The 18,743-nt window shown below is 35.2% G+C and overlaps 4 protein-coding genes across 6 annotated transcripts; 2 read left to right on the forward strand and 2 right to left on the reverse strand.

Annotated features, from left to right (window-relative positions):
• Nucleotides 1-1,253: 1,253 nt before the first annotated feature.
• Nucleotides 1,254-2,187, forward strand: LOC102624226 (norbelladine synthase). The gene is made up of 2 exons (XM_006478897.3): nucleotides 1,254-1,656; nucleotides 1,744-2,187. Exons 1-2 carry the CDS (start codon nucleotides 1,476-1,478, stop codon nucleotides 2,028-2,030), a joined length of 468 nt encoding a protein of 155 aa, XP_006478960.1. The 5' UTR covers nucleotides 1,254-1,475; the 3' UTR covers nucleotides 2,031-2,187.
• A 561-nt stretch (nucleotides 2,188-2,748) lies between these two features.
• LOC102624504 (THO complex subunit 7B) lies at nucleotides 2,749-7,845 on the reverse strand. The gene is made up of 3 exons (XM_006478898.4): nucleotides 7,628-7,845; nucleotides 4,898-5,517; nucleotides 2,749-3,103 (listed from the first exon to the last, which is right to left on the reverse strand). Exons 2-3 carry the CDS (start codon nucleotides 5,489-5,491, stop codon nucleotides 2,975-2,977), a joined length of 723 nt encoding a protein of 240 aa, XP_006478961.2. The 5' UTR covers nucleotides 5,492-5,517; nucleotides 7,628-7,845; the 3' UTR covers nucleotides 2,749-2,974.
• Nucleotides 7,846-8,580: 735 nt separating this feature from the next.
• Nucleotides 8,581-12,070, forward strand: LOC102624779 (histone acetyltransferase MCC1). Its single transcript, XM_006478899.4, has 6 exons — nucleotides 8,581-8,791; nucleotides 9,839-10,064; nucleotides 10,146-10,290; nucleotides 10,938-11,037; nucleotides 11,117-11,345; nucleotides 11,747-12,070. Exons 2-6 carry the CDS (start codon nucleotides 9,958-9,960, stop codon nucleotides 11,925-11,927), a joined length of 762 nt encoding a protein of 253 aa, XP_006478962.2. The 5' UTR covers nucleotides 8,581-8,791; nucleotides 9,839-9,957; the 3' UTR covers nucleotides 11,928-12,070.
• A 537-nt stretch (nucleotides 12,071-12,607) lies between these two features.
• LOC102625069 (uncharacterized) lies at nucleotides 12,608-18,574 on the reverse strand. 3 transcript variants are annotated; one of them, XR_003065558.2, is made up of 13 exons: nucleotides 18,214-18,574; nucleotides 18,016-18,105; nucleotides 17,648-17,705; nucleotides 17,388-17,468; nucleotides 16,910-16,981; nucleotides 16,586-16,830; nucleotides 16,391-16,462; nucleotides 16,006-16,122; nucleotides 15,838-15,919; nucleotides 15,644-15,690; nucleotides 14,276-14,357; nucleotides 13,326-13,558; nucleotides 12,608-13,178 (listed from the first exon to the last, which is right to left on the reverse strand). XR_003065558.2 is itself a non-coding variant. In XM_006478900.4 (12 exons), exons 1-12 carry the CDS (start codon nucleotides 18,429-18,431, stop codon nucleotides 13,475-13,477), a joined length of 1,248 nt encoding a protein of 415 aa, XP_006478963.2. In that variant the 5' UTR covers nucleotides 18,432-18,574; the 3' UTR covers nucleotides 13,264-13,474. The 3 variants fall into 3 exon arrangements, 2 of the variants coding, with proteins under 2 accessions (XP_006478963.2, XP_006478964.2); XM_006478900.4 differs by lacking the exon at nucleotides 12,608-13,178 and having other exon boundaries at nucleotides 13,264-13,558; XM_006478901.4 differs by lacking the exons at nucleotides 12,608-13,178; nucleotides 16,910-16,981 and having other exon boundaries at nucleotides 13,264-13,558.
• Nucleotides 18,575-18,743: the final 169 nt, after the last annotated feature.

An 18,743-nucleotide genomic window follows, 5' to 3' on the forward strand; every position in this document is an offset into this window, starting at 1 on the left:
ACTGTAGCCATGGCAACTAGTAAAATCAATGCTAATGTCACCAATAAATACACTAATGAATATAATTTATCCTTGTTAATCTCAAATAATTTTTTTGCTAGCTCACCAATCCCTTTCAATCCTAAAAATTTGTTGTCAGAACCCACATCCATAATGTAAACATCAAGTTGAGTGTGAGCTACGAAGATACGGTGGTGCAAGGCTGCGAGTGTGAGCTGCAGGTTGTAGCGTCTGTGGCATGAAAACAAAGAAGTGTGATAAAGTGGGAGTCGGACAAAGATAGACCACAAGCCGATGGTAGCCAATGGAGGTTTTCTTTGGCACAAGATCCATTGTGGTTAGGGATTTGATTTTGATTTTTTTATTTCTAAACATTGTATTTAAATATTGGTTTTTTAGTTATTTTAAAAATTTACCAAAGAGTTTATTATAAATCAACTAAAAAATAAAATGAGTTTAATTTTTTTTTTCAAAATCTAGCAAGGGCTGAGAAGAGCGGTGCCGTAATTGTTGAATAATTGAAATGGTGGGCCGCAATTGTTGAAAGAAGAGAAAATAATATTTTACTGTTTATATATATATATATATATTCTAATTCAGAATTTTAAAATGTGGAAACGTTCAGGAAAACACATAAACCGTACGGTTTAAGCGCTTCAAGTTTTATGCTTTTAAAACCCCGCAGTTTTAAAGCTTTTCCTGACTTTTCCCACACTTTAACATCTCAAACCTGAAAACTATTAATATATATATCACACACTTTAAAATTTCATATTGGAACATTATAAAAGGAGAGGAAATGAAGCATATAAATAGAGACTTCATTTCCCCTCTTCACTCATCATATTTTCTTTCTTTCTTCAATTCATTTGTTCTCTTGAGAGTGAGAAGTCGAGAGTTTTGAGAGCTTAAATTGTAAAGTTTTTGAGAGTTTAGTGATTTGAGAGATTAGGTGTATTAGATTCTACGTAGTAAGCTAAAATATTATGATACTTATAATCATTATTTTACTAGTAAAGTTTTATCCTTCTGTCTTCGTCTGTGGACGTAGACTAAAAGTCGAACCACATAAATTTTAATGTCCCTATGTGATCATTACTTTAGTTGTGTATCTATTTGATCCATTAATCTCTTAACATGATCTAACCCCCCACCATTTAAAATTATTTAAAAAAAAAAAAAAAAGCCATTCACGCCCAGTCAAATACAGATGACTAGCCGGCCTCCGTCCACGGACAAATGTAAGGAAACATTTGGTATTTTAAATGAAAAAGAAGTTTGGGGGTTGTAATTAATAAGATGCAGCACCCATCATAGGAATCATAGGCCGGCTGCTTCGACTAAGTCTCAGCAAACCTCATTTGATGCTTGCTGGATGCATTTGGTGGACTTGCCTTCACGTTTATTCACTTTGTTGAAAGCATACATAAAGCTTAATAGGTTTGCAAAAATATTTAAGGAGAGAGAGAGAGAAAATGAAAGGGCAGGTTTCCCATGAGTTGGAGGTAAACGTGCCGGCCGCCCAAGCTTGGGAACTCTATGGCACTATTAAACTGGCAAAGCTTGTTGAGAAAGAGTCCGATACGGTTGAAGAAATTGAAATTGTAGAAGGCGATGGAGGTGTTGGCACCATTCTTCACCTCAAATTCACACCGGGTAGGTACTGTCTTTTGAATAATACACTCTTTAAGGTGAGAAACTTTCTGTGTTTCATGGTTTTTTTGCGTCTTTTGATTGAACTAGGCACACCGGGTTTTGCTGGTTACAAAGAGAAGTTCATTGAGATCGATAACGAGAGGCGAGTGAAAGTGACAGACGCAGTAGAAGGAGGGTATCTGGATGTGGGATTTACTCTGTTTAGAGTGATCTTTGAGATCATAGAGAAAGGGAGTGATTCCTGCATCATCAGATCAATAATTGAGTATGAACTCAAAGAGGAAGCTGCTGCTAATGCTTCCTTTGTCAGTACCGACGCAGTGGCAAAGATTGCAGAAATGGCCAAGAACTATCTCCTCAACAACAAGGCTTAAGCTCAAGACTATAAATTGCCCATCTTTAGTAACCCTTTCTCAGCAGCAACAAAGACAATAACATCTCAAGTATGGAATTGTCATAAAGTCATAATAATACCATGTATTTCAGCTACACTTTCAATAAGAGCTACTGTTATGTTGGGCAGTTTCTTGATGACAACCAAGTGATTGATGTTTCCAATACGGAAGATGAATCTGAAAAGCATATACCATCTTCCTTTAAATTGACTCTCAACCTCCAATCGTCACCAGAGTCTTTATAAACTTGCATAATTTGCCAAGGAAATCCCGAGGTGACGAAAGTGTTTGATTTGCTAGCTTCTTCCAGATGCAGGGTCGTTTGCCCGAGCTCTATTTAACCACTATAAAGGTTTTAAGATTTTGCATCACATGCCTATTAAGTATCAACCATGCTGAGTGTCGTTGATAATTAATTTCAAAAGATTCATAGATTTTTGCCTATTAACCTTCATCAACCTCGTGAATTTTGCTTAAAGAAAAGCTTAAGTTATATGGGAATCTGAATCCAAATTTTTGTGATTGTTTCTCTCCTCTCATGCTTTCTATACTATCTCTGACTTTGTCCCTGAGCATAACTCATTGGCACAAGAATACTTTTGAGTGGATAACTCATAACACACACTACCATGTTCTGTGTTCCGCACCATGCTTTATCAGAAGATAAATTCATCAAACACAGAGTGAGAAAGCATAGTGGAACAAGTGTGGGATGGTTCTGATGGCTCTATTCAATTTCCATCTACACATGCATGAGAATAACTAATTCTATGATGTTACAATGCAAGGTCTTGGTCATAGTATCACAACAACGCTATAGGAGTACTGTTACGATGAAAATTCCGGTACATGAGTAGCAAAACTTCCAAATTCTTTGGCAGATGAGGAACCATACAACTGGTAGACTGAGATGTCACAATGCACTAATCAACAGCCATGGCTTCTGAACCCCCACTAGCATCCTCCATTCCACCCTTCTGCTCCTCGGCCATTCTCATCTCCTCAATCAAATTCTTCTGTTCTTCCTCCATGGTATTCTGTAACTCATCCACCTGCAGAAAAATTGCAACAATACATGTATAAATTGAAGCACCAATCATACAGATTCAACTTTACCATAATAAAATAGATCACCGACTGCACATCCAGCAAGCTCAACTTTATTTTTCATGTCAATATACAATCGGTGGGAAAGTGAAAATGCTTACAGCTTGAAGCATCCAGCTTAAAAATAATAAGGGAAATGGGAAATAAATGAAAGTGAGATATGAATTCATTTGTTAATATGAAGATTTTAACAAAATAGCAGTGACCAGCAAAATCAGTCACAGAAGTAGAAGTTCTGTGATTTCAAGATATTATTAGGCTCTATATATATATATATATATATATATATATATATATATAGTCATAGATTTCTGAACTCTTTAAGGTGAACCACGGAGGGCAACTACATACACAGGCATAAAACAAATATAAATCCATCAATAAAAGAGTTATGACAATGTAAGCTTGTACTAATCCTGCCCAAAACACCCAGAATTTCAGCATATCTCATTGTGGTCATTAAACAATGTCGTGGAACTTTCACAGTAACATTGTACAAAATTTATAAAGACTACTAGCAGTTTCACAATTATAGTTGCCAAACACTTTTTTGCTTTTTTTCACAGATCATTCTTCAACGCAGTTCATCCATATTATTTTTAAATCATAGCAACTCTAAACTAGCTCTAAAATCATTCATTTCAAAACTAGATCCAAGACATTCCTGTTTTCTCTCCACAAACCCACTGGACGCTCCTACCACACAGTTCCTAGGCACCAGATATACAAAAGCCTTTCCCTCAAAGGAAACAATATCATAGAAAATTTCCCCAAAACTAACAAAACAAAAAGTTTAACAAGAATGGATTTCATGCAAATTTCTAAGGAAATCCTATCAAGTCAGCGAAAGTAAAGATCACCACTGTTGTATCAAAATCAACCATGTTGCTTGCCTACAAAGCCCAAACAATTTTGAACTTTAAATGAAATTGCCTATAAATCAATCAAGTCACATCATGCTTTACTGAAAAAGTACAGATGTTTATTTGTTCTCCACATAGAAACTGCAAATTCAAAGATCTCCTCATGAACAGGAGAAATATCATACTATTTCACTTCCTCCGTAATTTTTAGATCGCAGTCAATTCCAACCTACTTTATCAAACAAGCCCACCCACATCCCAGTTAGATGCGTTCCTCCTATTGCATCTTCCACAGCTTAGAACTAATAATCACGCATTTCTATACTTGTGTAGGAATCATCATACCCAGATCACAGCAGGGGAAATTTAGACCGCAGCGTGACATGTTCAAATCAATAAAAACCAGAATCCAGAATGAACCCATGTAAAAATGCTAGAGTTAACTTCTAACATCAATGTGGTAGTGGTGCTATGTGAATGTAACAAAAGTCTCTAATACAAACAAAAATTCACTATAACTGACTGTAGAATAAGAACTGGAAATTTGAGAAGTAAAAAGAGGCCCCAATTTAGGGAGCAAAATACCAACCACAATCATGCAATAGAGTTTAGCATATTTGCGCCAAGATAGTAACATTGTGGTTATAATTTAAAATTCGTAAGGGGTTTTGTAGAAGTAGTTGATAAAGTGGCAAAACCTCCAAAACAAACAATATGGTAGAAATTTCACAGAATGGCAGGACAAGGAGGGATCTAAATATTAAAGATGTACTTTTGTACAAAAATTGCATGCACATAGACAGCAGAGGAAACTTGAACACAAATGCAAAGGAATGGCAAAGCAGATAAATTACTTAGTAGCAAACTGCAACATACCACATGCAACAAAAGAGCAAACTGCTTCTTCCGAAGCTCCAGCAACCTTGAACCAGCTGTATTCTCTGCTTCTAATGCTGCAATCTCTTTCTCCAGGTCAGTAATAATCCTTTGAGTCTCTGATCTTGGTGGCTGCACAGCAATCAATTTCCTAATTGCCTCACACTCCTCCTTGTGCTGTCTTTCAATCTTACTCTCTTCAAGTTGTTTCTTTAAATCTTCTATGTCAGCCTTCGCCTGCAATGTTTGCCTATTTATCTCTTCTTTCAGTTCATTGAAGTTCTCCTTCTCTCTGAGGTTTGCATCAATAACAGCTTTACTCTTAAGAAGTGGAATCTCAAAAGTGGACAACTCCTGCAGGAAAGCTTTAGCAAGTTTTTCACAGTCATTATTGTTATCTTCATCCTTCTCAATCTCAAGTACAAATGAGGTAAATTTCTTCTGAAGTTTCTTCAATGGGGGTTCGCCCCTTGTGGTAGTTGTGCGGGTTAGAAGCCTATGCTTTATGATTACATCATCTTCATGTGGACCAAAAGCGTAGTTCACTGGCACTGTTTCTGCCCTACCAGGAACTTTTCTTCCTTTTGCTAGCATTTAAACTGCTTTTTGTAATTTCAATCCTGCAAGATAGATGTATGAACAGATTCACATCCCATACATATCTGTAAGAGTAAGATCTAAGCCGTACAACCAAATGGTAATCTTGAAAGAGACAAGCCATATCAACTAGACCGTTGACTTCAAGGAGCAAGCCCAAACAGCCCTAAAATATATAATTGGCAACTGTTTCAGCAGTAGGAAGCCACCACAACACATTATTCACCAGAAACCACTATTAAGCGTAATTCAAGCACTGTTTACTCTACTCAAACACATGGAGAAATCCAATCATTTACAAGGCAATATGTAATGTCCTAATCATTCTCTCAACGTGGCCTACCATAAGCACTCACTATTTCCTAATTTTGTTTCTGCACAGACAGAAAGCCCCCATCAAAAACACACACAAACCAATGAAATAACGCTTGTATCAGAAAAAGTCAAAAATTTTACCTCAAAACTTAGGCAGTTTTGTAATAATTGCCAAGAAAATACCTACTTAGTCAGTTTTGTAATAATTGCTGAGAAATACCCTCAGACCTAAAACCTAAAACACAATTTCAGAACAAAGAAACTAGACAAAGGACCCCTCCCTTCTTCTTTCACCTTTTTGCCACCATCCAAAAAGCATTTCTCGTCAGCTCCATCAACTAAAGAAGAATGTTTCCCTGATTTTGAAATGATGAATGGTTGCACGATTGCCTTTTAACAACAGTCATAACACTCACTTTCTGAATGAATATGTGCACTTGCTGACCGTAACACAGAGGAGTGGCCCCAGTATGTGTGGCACTTATTGAGACCTAGAAATAGAATCCGTTCCTATTTTACTTAAAGAAACTCAATGTAACTCCTGCCCTGACAAGCAAAACAACTAAATTTGACCCCCAAATAATTCAATTCTTTTTTCAAATCAGACAAAAATTCAACAAAAAAACACCCAGAATGATAGCAGAAGCAAATTAATACTATGCCAGTGCTCAGTATAAGTTCATATCTTAGAAATTAAAACTAAACACAAGCATTCTTCAAAGTCTTGGAGTACAATAAAACCCAAAGAGAAAATCAAAGAGTAAAATTACAAGCACCAGTGAAATGAGAGAAACCGCTTTGAGCTCAAAGAGCTTTCTTTGTGAGCCTGCAGTTGCGAGCCAAGGGTGGGCATTTCGGTTTTCAGTTCGGTTTGCAACCTCTTTGGGTTCAAGAATTCAACCCAAACACGTTGGAAAATCAGTTTGGTTCAGTTCAGTTTCTAATTCGATTCAGTTCGGTTCAGTTTGGGTTCATAATTTGGATAGGATTCAGATTGTTAATTCAAGTTCAAATATGGTTTGGGTTATTAATTTGGATTGGTTTATTAATTCAAGCTAATTTTGGTTACAGTAACCATTATTTAAAAAAAAAAGTAAAACACCAAATGATGAAAAATATTCGCATATTAAAACAAAAAATTCAAAATATTCGTATGCCTTTCTAAAGTTCCAAATAATGTCTTCATTTACACTCACACAACATTATGAGTTGAGAAAGATGCTGCAATGATAAAGCGACAGGCATTTACGGAGAAAGTGGTTAAATGAACTGTTTATTTTTTTTCTACAAGGGAGGGCTCTGGAATTCAAATAATAAATTATATTAAAGATGTGCCATGTTCTAGAAGAGCATGCAGTTGTCAACCAGAGGTTTTGTTTTACCATATAAACATACAAGAGTCACAGACATGCATTGTGACTTCTATATTTGAATCTATGTCATAGATAGGTTCAATTTAGTAATTTACAGGTACACTTCATGCCCTAGCAGTAAACACATCCTCTAACATCATACAGTACCAATGAATCTAAACAAGAACAAGATAACAAGATAACGAGAAGAGCTACTGGAATCATTCTGGTGCTTGCAAGTTCCTTAAAATTACATTTATTGCTTTCTGTTGACTCATGAAACTGAACACAATAAATTGCCAATTCTGCACATAATGACCCAAGTCTATGGCTGGAAACCTAAACAATCATGGTTTCGAAATTAATTATGAACACATTTCATACAGATGACAGATGAGCATAATTTAACAAATCGTAAATTAGACCTCGCAACAGCAGCATTAATTCTATTTATAACTGAAGTTACCGTGAAGAGCTGACGGTGAGCTGCGACAACCGGGAGGCGTCACGGTGGCCGACGGCAGGTGCGGCTGCGAGGCTGCTGTTGTGCTGGCTGAGGCTGATTCGCTGAGGTTGCTGTCGTGAGTTGAAGCTAAGGCTATCGTGAGGCGATAGCTGCTGTCTGTCTGTCGGCGGCTGTCGTGGTGAGGCTGTATAATAATATACTCATAAAATTAAAATATGAATTTGTATCATAAATATAGTGGCAAATAACGTATATTAATAGAACGATTTTACATAAATTTAGAGACAACTTTTTTAACCAGGGCTTGTCCTTCGCTTACGCAATCTAATTATATGTAGTACAGACTCATATTTTAAATATATACATATTTAAAATTCAAGTATATATAACACTTTTAAAATTATAAGTGTAAAAATATTAGGTTTAAGGTGTTTGAAATTTATAAAAATAAATAATTTATCACTTACCCTCATGTGACAAAAAATAAATATATTATTTTGATATATACATTTACACCCATTCATAATTCAATAACATTAAAATTAATTTAAATTTCCAATAAAAAGCAAACACTATCATAAGGCTCACAATAAAAAGTATTATTTATCTCTTAAGTTTGATTTTCTCATAGTAAAAAGAACCATTAATCTCCTAAGTCTGATTTTTTCACAGTAAAAAATACCATTAATCTCCTAAGTTTGATTTAGTGACTCGTAAATGATTTTTTTTTTAAGTTTGAATTTTTTATTAGGATGAGAATCTAACTTTTGCTTTACCATATACATTAAGCTGAAAAATACAAGAGCCCCCATTCAATAATGTTAAGATCAGTAGCTGCACCTGCACCCCATAAGAATTGTTTTTTATAAAAAAAAAAATTATTATTATTATTTTGATTATCTATAAAAATATTAACAATAAAAAAAATATATATTGTAAATACAATGGAAACAGGCCGTTAAGGCAGAACTCAAAAACCATTAAACAGAATCTGACAATACACGCACCGGTACACATCTCGAACAGGATTGGGAAAGTCTTCAACAGTGACGTATCAAAATTCACACGCGCAAGCAAGTTACATACAAAGAGGGGAAAGAAGAATACAAAGAAACTTGTCCTTCAAAATCTATCCGCTCTCTTTGTCCTTACAGCTACTGAATTGTAAGGAACCCTTTTCTCTACTGAGATCTCATCTGGGTTTTTGTTTTTTCTTACACTAATTGCAATTTTTTTGAGATTTTTTTTTTTCATTTGGGTTTTGGGTGGTGAATGAATTTAATATCATGGTGTTTGATGTAATCCTTAATGTTGAGTTGGTCCTGTATGTCAATTGGAAACTTCTATCTTTGACTGTGCATCATGATTCTTTGTGCTCAATTTGAAATATTTGGAACTGTGATTAGTAATTTAGCTTTTGTCTATGCTTGAATTTAGTATAGATTGTTCATTTTAATATTATAGAAGTGATACGAATGATCTGTTGGAGAATTTGTAAGTGTCTTGCCTTTCTTACTGACTGTAATTGGCTTTATCTCTTATTTGCTCGCTCTAATTGATCCATGAGCACTCGTGTTATTGGAAAAGCCCTCTAAATGTCAAATTTTATCCAATCAGGAAGGACAGAAATATGATTATCCTTGAAAAGGGGCATCTTTTGATATGAGATATGCAGGAATTATAGATATTAGTTTAAGATCTTGTGTTTGAGCAAGGTCAATAATGTCCTCTCCACATACTCAGGTGCTGTTCATCATCAGATTAAACCAATGAATATCAAACTGGTTGCTCACAATTTAGCAAATTCTGTAGATTTTTAGCAGTAATTGGCAAGATGGGGTGTGTCATGTGTGGTAAGTTAATTAAGAAAAATAAGAGGTTTTATTAGGCATTTAACTGTCCAAGCAACCACCAACTATCTAGGTGAAACTGGTTGATTGCTGTCCATATTCTGGAAATTGACAAGGAGGAATAATTAAATCAGGTCTTTCAAGTTTTTGAATCAACATGGAGTCATTAATTCTATCTTTAAGATTCAATGTCTCATAGAACAGTCAACTTTCACATCTCTCTCTCTCTCTCTCTCTCTGTGTCTCCATTTGTCAGTGTCTGGAAATGTTCTTCTTCTCCAATTTAATTGAGTTTGATTGGTGGCTTGATCCATGGTGTTGCATTTTGGAGGATCTAATCAGAGCAATATTCTTTTTCCAGTTTATAGTGACTAGTTTCATTGTGGCCATGGTTGATGTGGCATAAATGGAAGGAGAAGTTCATGAACAATTTCTCCAAATATCTCTTATCTTTGTTGGGGATTAAGAGCTAAATTCTCAATGGTAAATCCAAAAGTTTCCCGCCATCCCACAATATGCTACAGGCCCATACGACCCTCAGATTTGATGATTTTACAGCAACTCCATGCTGATGCTTTTCCTATCAGGTAATAACTCCATTAGTGCTTTCACATAGTTTTTTGAACTACTCGAGTAACATTTTGAAGAAGAAGCATTTTTCTTTTCAGGTATGAGTCTGAATTTTTCCAGAATGTTGTGAATGCACGTGATATTGTGTCCTGGGGAGCTGTTGACCGGAGTCGACCTAATGGTCACAGCGATGAACTTATTGGATTTGTTACTGCCCGAATTGTGCAGGCAAATGAAAGTGAGGTGGGTCCTCTTTATATATAAGAATGTGGCTTGCTTTGTATGTCTTTGAATTAATAATTACGGTTTTTAAATCTTAGTTGCTGAATGCTACCACATATTCAGTCACAGCAAGATATGTCCAACCCTGAGTAAATTTGATGAAATCTGGTTGAATACTTCAATAACATCTGATTTCAAAACCTTTATCAACAATTTCAGGACCTAATTTCACCCTTGAAACCTCATACTAACTAGAAATGGCTAAAGTACGCTGGAATGTTGAGCACTATAATATATTTTGTTTCTTCGTATTTGTAGAGAGATGTATCTCATTAGGTTTTACAACTCAAAAAGTTTTAAGTCGTTAGTGAGAGGCCAACCACAATATAAGCTAAAATAAACTTGATTCTATACCATGCTGAGTAAATCTAATTCTAAAGCTTTCTTTATTTGGTGAGTTTCAGTTACTATATAAGTGATTGTATTAAATATTAAATTTTAGTGCTATGTGATACACAAACAATTCGTTAGACATCAAATTCAAGCTGAGAAGATGTAAAGCTCTTGAATTTTCCTTTTCATTTTGTAAATATTTGAAAGCATGCTTTCTGCAATTAATTTTCCTTCTCCATTTTAAGGATTCATTTCAATTGACATCCACCTTGCAGATAGGAGATTTGCTCAGTTATGATTCAGCGAAATCAGATCAAACACTAGTCTACATTTTGACATTGGGAGTAGTGGACACTTATAGAAATCTTGGAATAGGTGGGAGCTTTTTCATATGATATGTGACTTGAAACTATTGTCATTGTAAATATTAATTTGGTTAATTTTGTATTTGCAGCTTCTTCGCTTATTAGCGAGGTCATCAAATATGCCACAAATATCCCAACATGCCGTGCATTGTACTTACATGTGATCTCTTACAACATTCCAGCCATCCATTTGTACAAGAAAATGTCATTCAAGTGCGTACGAAGGTTGCATGGTTTTTATTTAATCAATGGGCAACATTACGATTCATACTTGTTCGTTTACTACATAAATGGTGGCCGTTCTCCCTGCTCGCCGTTGTAAGTGCAATTCATAATTTATTTTTCATCTATTAAGTCTGGCTCTTTGCCTAATGCAGAATTTCCAAACATATTGGCTGGGCTGAAATTTTGCTGAACCTGCAAAGAATTAATGTCCATGTTTGTCCAGAGTGATATGTGACCATTTATTTTACGTAGTATATAAAATTATATGCTTTATAAGATGCGGTTCCATTGAATTTGTTAGATCTAATAATGATGAAAGTCTACTCTTTTTATGGAGATGTGGTTAAGAGAAAAATACTTAGTGGGCATTTTATGTTGATTTAAGTTTTTACTCTCTTCTTTCTTTAAATATGTCTGCTGCGGCAAGTATTTTTAGAGCAATGAAGGCTTTGGATTAGCTGATAATTTGATACTTATCACTGTTTTATCTGCAGGGAGCTTGTAACAGTTGCAGTGAGTTACATGAGGAGGGGTCTTAACTCAGTGGCTGCAAGGCTGAGGAAGAACGAAGAGAAATGGCCGAAATGGGCAAAATGTAAAGAAAGCCGACGCCTTGTAGGGACACAAGGCAGGAGAAACCTCACTGCTGAGTGTACTGGGTGTGAGTGTGTTTAATATGGTTCTTATATGTAGTAAATGGTGTCATAAATTTGAAGAGAAGAGCTCTTATAGTCATAGGTCGTGAAGTTACTTCTTCTTCTCTTATTTATCTGTACTCTTATTAATGAAAGCAATGAAATAAAATATCTTCAGTTAAACAGTGATCTTCTTAACAAGCTTTAGTCGTTGAACTTTCTTTGTCGGTCAATTTCATGTTAATCCCCCAAGTGTGATTGTTTTTTTCTTTTTTTTTTTCCCCTCTCTTTCTAAGATAAACATTGTGTTGTTAAGATCAGCTGCTTCTTGACTGCCATTTGCAATGTGAAAAAGAAAATGTATTTCGCCCGCTATTGATATGTTTGATGTGTGCTTCTTGTTTGGCTCATTCTACGCTACTGTTTGACATAATGTTGCTGGATCAATTTGCAATGAGACGGTGATGAAATTTACAAGTGTGTCGTATGTGACAAAATGATTTCCCTGCGGTTAATTTGCTTGTTTTTAATCAGATGTTAAATGCTATAATTATAGAATTTTTTTCCCCTCCCGATTATGGGCTGTTTGAACACGTCTGTTTAATAACGTGTTGAAAATGTCCATACAATATTTGCTCGATCAATTTGTCCTAAAAAAATTGTATGGTAGTTGGCACATATAATATATTATTACTCTTTCGGATTAATTTAGCATTAATCAAATCGAAATATGCATTATACAATTTAATTTTCTTTATTAATTAATATTCATCTAACATTACCTAATCCAAGTATATCGTATCTACAGACTTTAATAGTGTTTTTAAAAAAAAATTGTGAAAGAAACACAATTTTGCTTGTCAACCTAATCCTCCTCAACAACTTGTGCATTCTATTTCCAGGCTATTACAAATATTACCTATCTTATGCATGGGATTATTTCTCTCTGAATGAAAAAAGTCAATGGCTTCTACAAATTCTCCAAAACTGGGCTCTCTTCCTTCTTCTTGCAGACGGGCATACATAGGGTTTATCTGTATGTCTGTGTTCACCTTTTGCGCCATTGTTGTTTTAGATGCCAGTGTCATCACCATGTTTTCATCTCACATGTTGAGTTTCATGAAGCAGCAGAAGCAGAAGGAGATGCAGAATGAAAATGGATTCTTTAATCTCACCACAGCTCTGGCTTGGACTTCCATGGTTTTTATTTGTGTTTTAATTCCAGTTTTCTTGGTCTTGGTTTTTCTAGTGGGGTGGCTTCACAGAAGAAAAGAGGCTCTTGATGCAAATCCTGTCCAAGTGCAAGAACATCAGTCAGTGCAGCCTTGATAAGTTTTGTTTTAATTTTAATTTCCCTGTAAGCGAGCCAAACAAAATCACTAATAGATTGTATTTAAAGGTTTTATAGTTTCTTGCTGAAAAGTATGACTTTGTATACATTTCAGAAGTGTCTCAATTCTCAATAGCCTCTCTATTCAAATACCGCCTATTCCCAAAAATTATAAAACTTCTGAAAGGAACCAAAATTTTGACATGACTCGACGACTTTTATGCGCAGGGCGAAATAAGTCCACAGTTCTTGAAAACTCAGAGGACAGCACCAGCCGTAAATCGATGGTTGATTACTGCTTCTGCAATTGGACGTTGTCGGAAGTCAGGATTCAGCATTGCCTGCAGTAGGAAGAAAATAATAATGTTGCATGAGAAAATTTAAGTGACAAACAATGAGAATATTAACTGACAAAACTAGACCTATGAAGCAAAACACTAGCAGATTGGAATAAGTCAAAGTTGGATATGAGCATTCTGAATCATCACATATAACAAGCAAGGGTCAGGGAGAGGAAACCTAACTGCAAGGCTAATGACATAACCATACAAAAACTTATCTATGAACTCTTGAAAAGCCGGACTTTGCAAGGGGGAAAATCCCATATGAGATTTCCAGCTGAACGCCAATATCAAACAAAAATAAATTAATATGATATGACTTTTTTGGATAAGCTAAGTAGTATCGATACCCTTTCATAGCCACCAGAACTACTCAAGTTAAGAAAACAAATTTTACTTAGAAGAAGTAGTAATCAAACGTTGAAGCATGTCTGAGAAAATAACTGATATTTAGATTTGCATTTCGGTTGTGGTAAGCCTTTCCCCTACGATGTGGGCATCTCAAATCGATATTTATAGTTCTATGCTGACAGAAAACTCCTAAGAACTAGGACCCACTTTTTGTGGTAAATGATGAACGAACAAACATACAACATCCACTTTTTCAAGTAATACACACACAGAGAGGTGAGCAGAACGTACAAAATACATATGTACATATATGGCTAGAATTTGAGGGGTTATACTCAATCGATAAACTTTAAATACTATTTCAACCTGCAGTAATTCCCAGCCAGCACCTTCCCCAAGATCCAAGAACTTGACAGCTTCTAACAAGCGGTCATCTGCTAAACAATACCTGCTCAATTCAGAAGAAAAATAAACAAAAACAAAGACCAATGAGAAACTGATATACGAATATAAACACCACCAAAAGTCAAAAAAACTTTAAATATACCTTAGAGAAAATCTAATTAATATGGCTAATAAGAATTCCAGGTGTCCAACGTTTTGGATTGTCATTATTGTCACAGTAGTCCGATACTCAAGCACAAGCAAATTGGTGCAATAGTCATATCAAGTAACATGTAAATGGCTCAGATGAAGTTAAAATCTCTTGAAATTTGAACATTCTCAGTATTAACAAAGCAGAATGATGAATTCTCCACAGGGAGGATGAGGTGAGGTGTTGAGGCATAAAGCCACAAAATATTGTTGCAAGATTTTCCAGACCTTATAGAGTGAATGAAAATGGATCATCCTACACAAAATATTCTGAAACGCTTACATATTGAGATAAAAAATTTAACTGCTGCTAATAGAACTCTATCATTCATTTAATGAAATTTCTTAATAATATTTCAGTCATCAAGCTTATGGATCTATACGTTTGTAAAAGCATGCACATGAAACATGATAAAGTAAAAGTTGCATAACACTGCATTTGATATTAAACCAGCTTAGGTTAAGTGATTAATCATATGGCCTAACTATGATAGGACCTGGGAAAATCGCCAGGGGCAGAAAACTCATAGGAACTAAATGGAAAGATCCTTAATTTCAATTTCAAATCATATCCCTTGAATCAATTAGGTGTGAAATCTTGTTAAATATGCACTACACATGCAAAATCATAAAACATCATGTGAGAAAGAGCGCTGCACATCTTTAGGGGGTTCAACTGGTAAGACCTCTTAGGTGGTACCAGATATTTGTGGTTCAGAATCCCACTCAAATCACTGTTGGTTTAGTTTTCATTCACGTAATATTTAAAAAAGATAAATACAAACTGAAAAAGGGAGTTTTACTGGGCATACTGATTTATGACTACAATCTTTTTATATAGTTCACACCAAATACCAAGTATTTTGCTTAAATTTATGAATGTTTTCAGTATCGTATCAATAAAAACATGTCAATTTAGAGGACTCAACCTAATGGAAAGGAATCTTAAACTTCCAAAATATGTAAAACAAGGCAGAATGCTAAATCCCAAGCATTAGCAAATAAGTCATCTTAACAAATGCAGTCTAAATATTTTTTGCGTGCACTAAGAAAAAATAGTATTCCTCATATTTAGACACTTGACTACTGAGATAATTTATAGTCTTCAAAGCATAATATTGACTATTAAGGGCTGCTTACTCTCTTGTCGCTTGAAGATCAAGTCGAAAAGTGCTTTCCAAAAGCCTCTGCAAGTTCATGCATAAAAATCTCAATGTCACCATTTTGTTTTTCCCTTTATGGGTTGTAGTTTCATATGCCATATACATCAAGAGGAAAGCAGTTTAGAGGGTGAAAAAAAAAAAAAAGGTACGAGGAAAAGATAAAAAGTTTACTTGCAAAGAAAGGCTATCCATGACGTTTGCTTCACAGAATGTAACAAAAGCTAAGTATGCAAGAAGAAGACCAGCTTCATATCTGAGTAGGGACAAAAGAAATTGCTTAATCCACTACATATATAGAAACTCTAACAGATTAAACAAATCTAAGATTAAACTAGTTACATGTCATCAGCAATTCCAAAGGCTCTCTTTTCCATAGGTGTGAAGGCACCAGCACCAGCCGCTCTTCTCCACAGCCCTTCTGAAAATGTTCCAGCATCTTCTTCTAAATTTTGAAAACTGACAAGCCCACGTCAAACAGTAAAGCATTAAAGGAGAATTATTGATAATTCCAGCACAATCACAGCCTTTGTTCAATCATAACATATCAGCAGAAAATGTTAATTAAATCCAGAAATAAAATATAAGGAACAGTTACTTGTGCATTGTTAGCCAACATCAGCTCTTGCAACAAAAGGTACGTAACAAGTAATTTACCCAATTATGTGAGTAGCCCACATACAAGAAAAGTAAAGTGCATCAAGAAGAAAAGAAAAGGCAGTGTTACCTAATATCCACAGAAAAGGAGAGATCACGAAGTCGTGGAACTAGGTAAGCTGCATCTTTCTCTACTATTGTACTGCCATTATGCCGTAAAGGTTGGGATAAAAGTTCATGAATAGAGCAAATCTATTTCAAAAATGTTGAGGAATAAAAAGTGTCTTTGAATCAAAAGAAAGATTCCAACAAGGCAACAACGTACTTGAGAATAACAGAAGATGGTCCAAGACTCTGGTGTAATCTGTCATGGTCATGCATATAGGCCAGACCACTCATGGCGCCCTGAAATAATTTGATAACAAAATATCTGCGACGTTTGAGGATTTGTTCTTTTTCAAATCTATTCCAAGAACTTTCTCCTGCTGAATGGTTTTTTGATATTTTTTCACTGGTAAGTTTTGCATAGTCTGCTGCACTATATTTCCCATCACTCCGAAAAGCAAGCCACTGCACAGAATAAACTCATTTTAATTCGTATGAATGAAAAAAGTAGCATGATGCTCTCCGGCATTTGGTATCGAAAGACCTGCTCTCCAGTTTTTGTCTCAAATCCTCCAACTAGTACCACAAGATTTTGACAAAGACCTTTTGAACTGCTCTGCAAAACAGATGCATAAATGATTTCAATCTTTTCAACTTCCCTTAATAAAGAATGCTCATGTACTGAAGAGCTATTGTAGGTGCTACTTAGTTGAACAGATAAAACCTCTTGGTGTGGCACTAGAGAACTGTGGTTAAAGCCCCCCTCACATGGGCAAGGAGGGGACTTGGTCCTAAGGTAAAATAATAATAAGAAGAAGGAGGAGGAAGAGGGATTGAACCCATGATCTATCCCTCCACCATGTTTTTATGCAAAGAGGAGACTTAGTTAGGACCATAGAGTATTGCATATTATAGATTAGTCGACACAACTCCTTAACTACCCCATGCTCAAAAATTGCAAACAATAGCATCCAACTGTATCAAACATCTACCAGTGATATAATGTATCATCTAAGACCTACCTGGAGGAAGGCATGAGCATTGAGTTCATTTGCAGCCATCATATCGGCTTCAATACCACCAGTACGTTGTCCAGGATAAACCTTCACAGTTAACAGTTTTATGTGAAATGGAATCACTAGTTGCCAAGTATGTAAATATTAGCAGCCAAGGAAGACAAAATTGGTATGTATTTACCAAATACTTTTAACAGTTTGTTTGATGATGCACAACCGTTAAAAACATACACTAATTATATATAAAAACAAATAAATAAAAGCACCTTAAACATAACAGAAGTTCCTTTTAGTGGACCCTGAGCTATTCTTCCTTCATAAAGCCTGCAAGCAAACTGCCACGCATGTTATCAGCAATAAGCCCATAAAAAATACTGATTAATAATTAAGTAGGGTACATAGTTTATATCCCAACCGACATGACATCTTATACACCATTCATTGATTAAATTATAAAAATAATCTGTTAATAATTAATAATGAAGATAATTAACATCATATACAGGACAATAACTATCAGTAATATATCAGTTACGATACAAACTATACTATGAATTGTATTACTGTTTATTTATACATATTTATATCCAAAAACTAAACAATAAAAAATAAATAAATAAATAAATTATAGCACCTGATCTTTACACTGCCCTCTCCAACATCTTGAACTCCCAATCGCCCCAAATCTCCGGATGAATATTCAATGTCACGAAGCCCCGAATAGCTACGCAGTAAAAAACAAACAAACAAATAAATAAAAATGATTTAGCTTCTTTTAATTTAAAAAAAAAAAAAGAAAAAAAGAAAAAAAGGAAAGTTATTGTAAGTTAACCTTGTGATGTTCATGAAGCCGTAGCTGCCGATGAGTCGGCCAACCTCGAAGGAGTCAGGGCTAGTGATAAGGCTCGCCCTGCAGAGCCGACGACTCGTCCCAGTTCGACTCACTGAGTTGAGTCTGAATCGCTTGAGGATGACAGCCGCCGTGGAGTTTTTGATAGAAGCAAAAGGGAGGTGAGAAGAGGAGAAGCAATCGGGTGCTGTAAGGAGCATGGCTATTGGCTGGCGGCGGTTGCTCGTTTCTGTTATGGATTTGGCGCCAACGTCCGATCAAAATCAAATCCACAAACAATGGATAAGGTTTCTTTTTTCTTTTTTTTTTTCAAGTGGCCCTGTCTATTTTCATTTCTTTGTTTAATTGTTAAAAGACATAATGATTCAAATAATTTTGGGAAATTATCATAACCACCTAAAAAAAAATCTAAAGTAAAAATAATTACTAATTACCACGAATTTCGAATAATATATCATTCTCATCTTAAGTTTTAAATTTATATTAATCAATCATTTTTAAAAAAATTTATA

Source organism: Citrus sinensis, chromosome 3 (assembly GCF_022201045.2).
Source record: "Citrus sinensis cultivar Valencia sweet orange chromosome 3, DVS_A1.0, whole genome shotgun sequence".
NCBI lineage: Eukaryota > Viridiplantae > Streptophyta > Magnoliopsida > Sapindales > Rutaceae > Citrus > Citrus sinensis.